We start from the raw sequence: 1,165 nt of genomic DNA, 5'->3' as shown, positions 1-1,165 counted from the left end.
TAGCGCAGGTAGGGCGTACGGTCCCCTAGCGCCAACAAACACTATGGGGGCGTACGGTCCCCTAGAGCCAAGCGCTATGGCTATTATTGGGCGACGTACGGTCTCCTAACAATAGCCAAACATTAAATTGTGGTAACCTGAAACCCCCCTACTCTTGGGGCCAAAACCGGCGAATAACAATTGCGGGGAGGGAACTACCGAAAAAGCGCCCACAAGTCAAAAGTAGATCTAGATATCTAGATCTAGATCTAGATCTAGACTCTTAGTAGTAGACTCTAGATCTAAGTCTAGCTGCTCTAGTCTTGGGCGGGAACCTGGGATCATAACAGACGGAAGTGGCATGTAACGGTCTAGATCTAGATCCAGATCTAGATTCTATATACAACTTACGAAAAATTTAACTCACCGATGGATAGGTACAATTGTGCTCATCACTGCCTCCCAACACGGCGTTCGCATCTGCTTGGAGACGAGCCTGCTCATTCAAAACATCAACCATTGACAGTTCGTCTTCGTCTCCTTCTCCAATTTGCCCACATCGACGAGTGTTATTCCGTTCTTCTTCCATAATTCCGTTGGCTCCTTCAACGCAAAATAAATATGACAAAATAACTTTATGCTTCTAAAAAATACTGCAAAAGACAAAAGACTTGTGCAGCAAAGGCAAAGAACGATGATAAATTGGCGCAGTTACTAAGGCCTAGCTGCCCAGGGTCAGTCAACCAACGGATCGTAATCGTGGATAGCGGACCATTAGCGGATGGATGTGCGATGGTTGCACAAAAAATAGAATCTAGCTTTGTTTTTGTCCCCAGATTTTGAAGAGACTGCAAGTAAGTGTAGAATTCTGTGCTGCAAGTCGACAGCAAGAATATCCATTGATCTTTGTCACGTCGAACAAAAAAGAGCCCAATCCCAATTTGTTTCTAGTATCTAAAGTGCGTGTCTAATTGTATTACTTTATTTCTTACAACTGAGAACACTCTGATATTTTCAAAAAGAAAATACTAAAATAAAGATGTCGTAACTGAGCGCCTGACTGCAACACAACCCGCGATACGAAACCAAACCTGGACACAGATAAATTCTCGCGGGAACTGGTCTTTGCGAATGAATGAGAATGCCAGATTTGTCCGAAAGTGTGAATTTCTCTTTCCAATTCCAA

At 43.5% G+C, this 1,165-nt stretch overlaps 1 protein-coding gene across 1 annotated transcript in view; it reads right to left on the bottom strand.

The window, feature by feature from the left end:
- The window catches only part of LOC101851583 (putative E3 ubiquitin-protein ligase UBR7), a 15,031-nt gene extending 14,249 nt beyond the window's left edge, over positions 1 to 782 (bottom strand). The window contains exon 1 of the mRNA XM_005100790.3: positions 407 to 782. Within this exon, the coding sequence (XP_005100847.1) occupies positions 407 to 568 (162 nt within the window). The 5' untranslated portion in view covers positions 569 to 782. The remainder of the gene's footprint in view (positions 1 to 406) is intronic.
- Between the last annotated feature and the right edge of the window lie 383 nt (positions 783 to 1,165).

Source organism: Aplysia californica, unplaced genomic scaffold (assembly GCF_000002075.1).
Source record: "Aplysia californica isolate F4 #8 unplaced genomic scaffold, AplCal3.0 scaffold00260, whole genome shotgun sequence".
NCBI classification, from domain to species: Eukaryota; Metazoa; Mollusca; class Gastropoda; order Aplysiida; family Aplysiidae; genus Aplysia; species Aplysia californica.
This window is presented reverse-complemented; position numbering and strand designations above follow the sequence as displayed.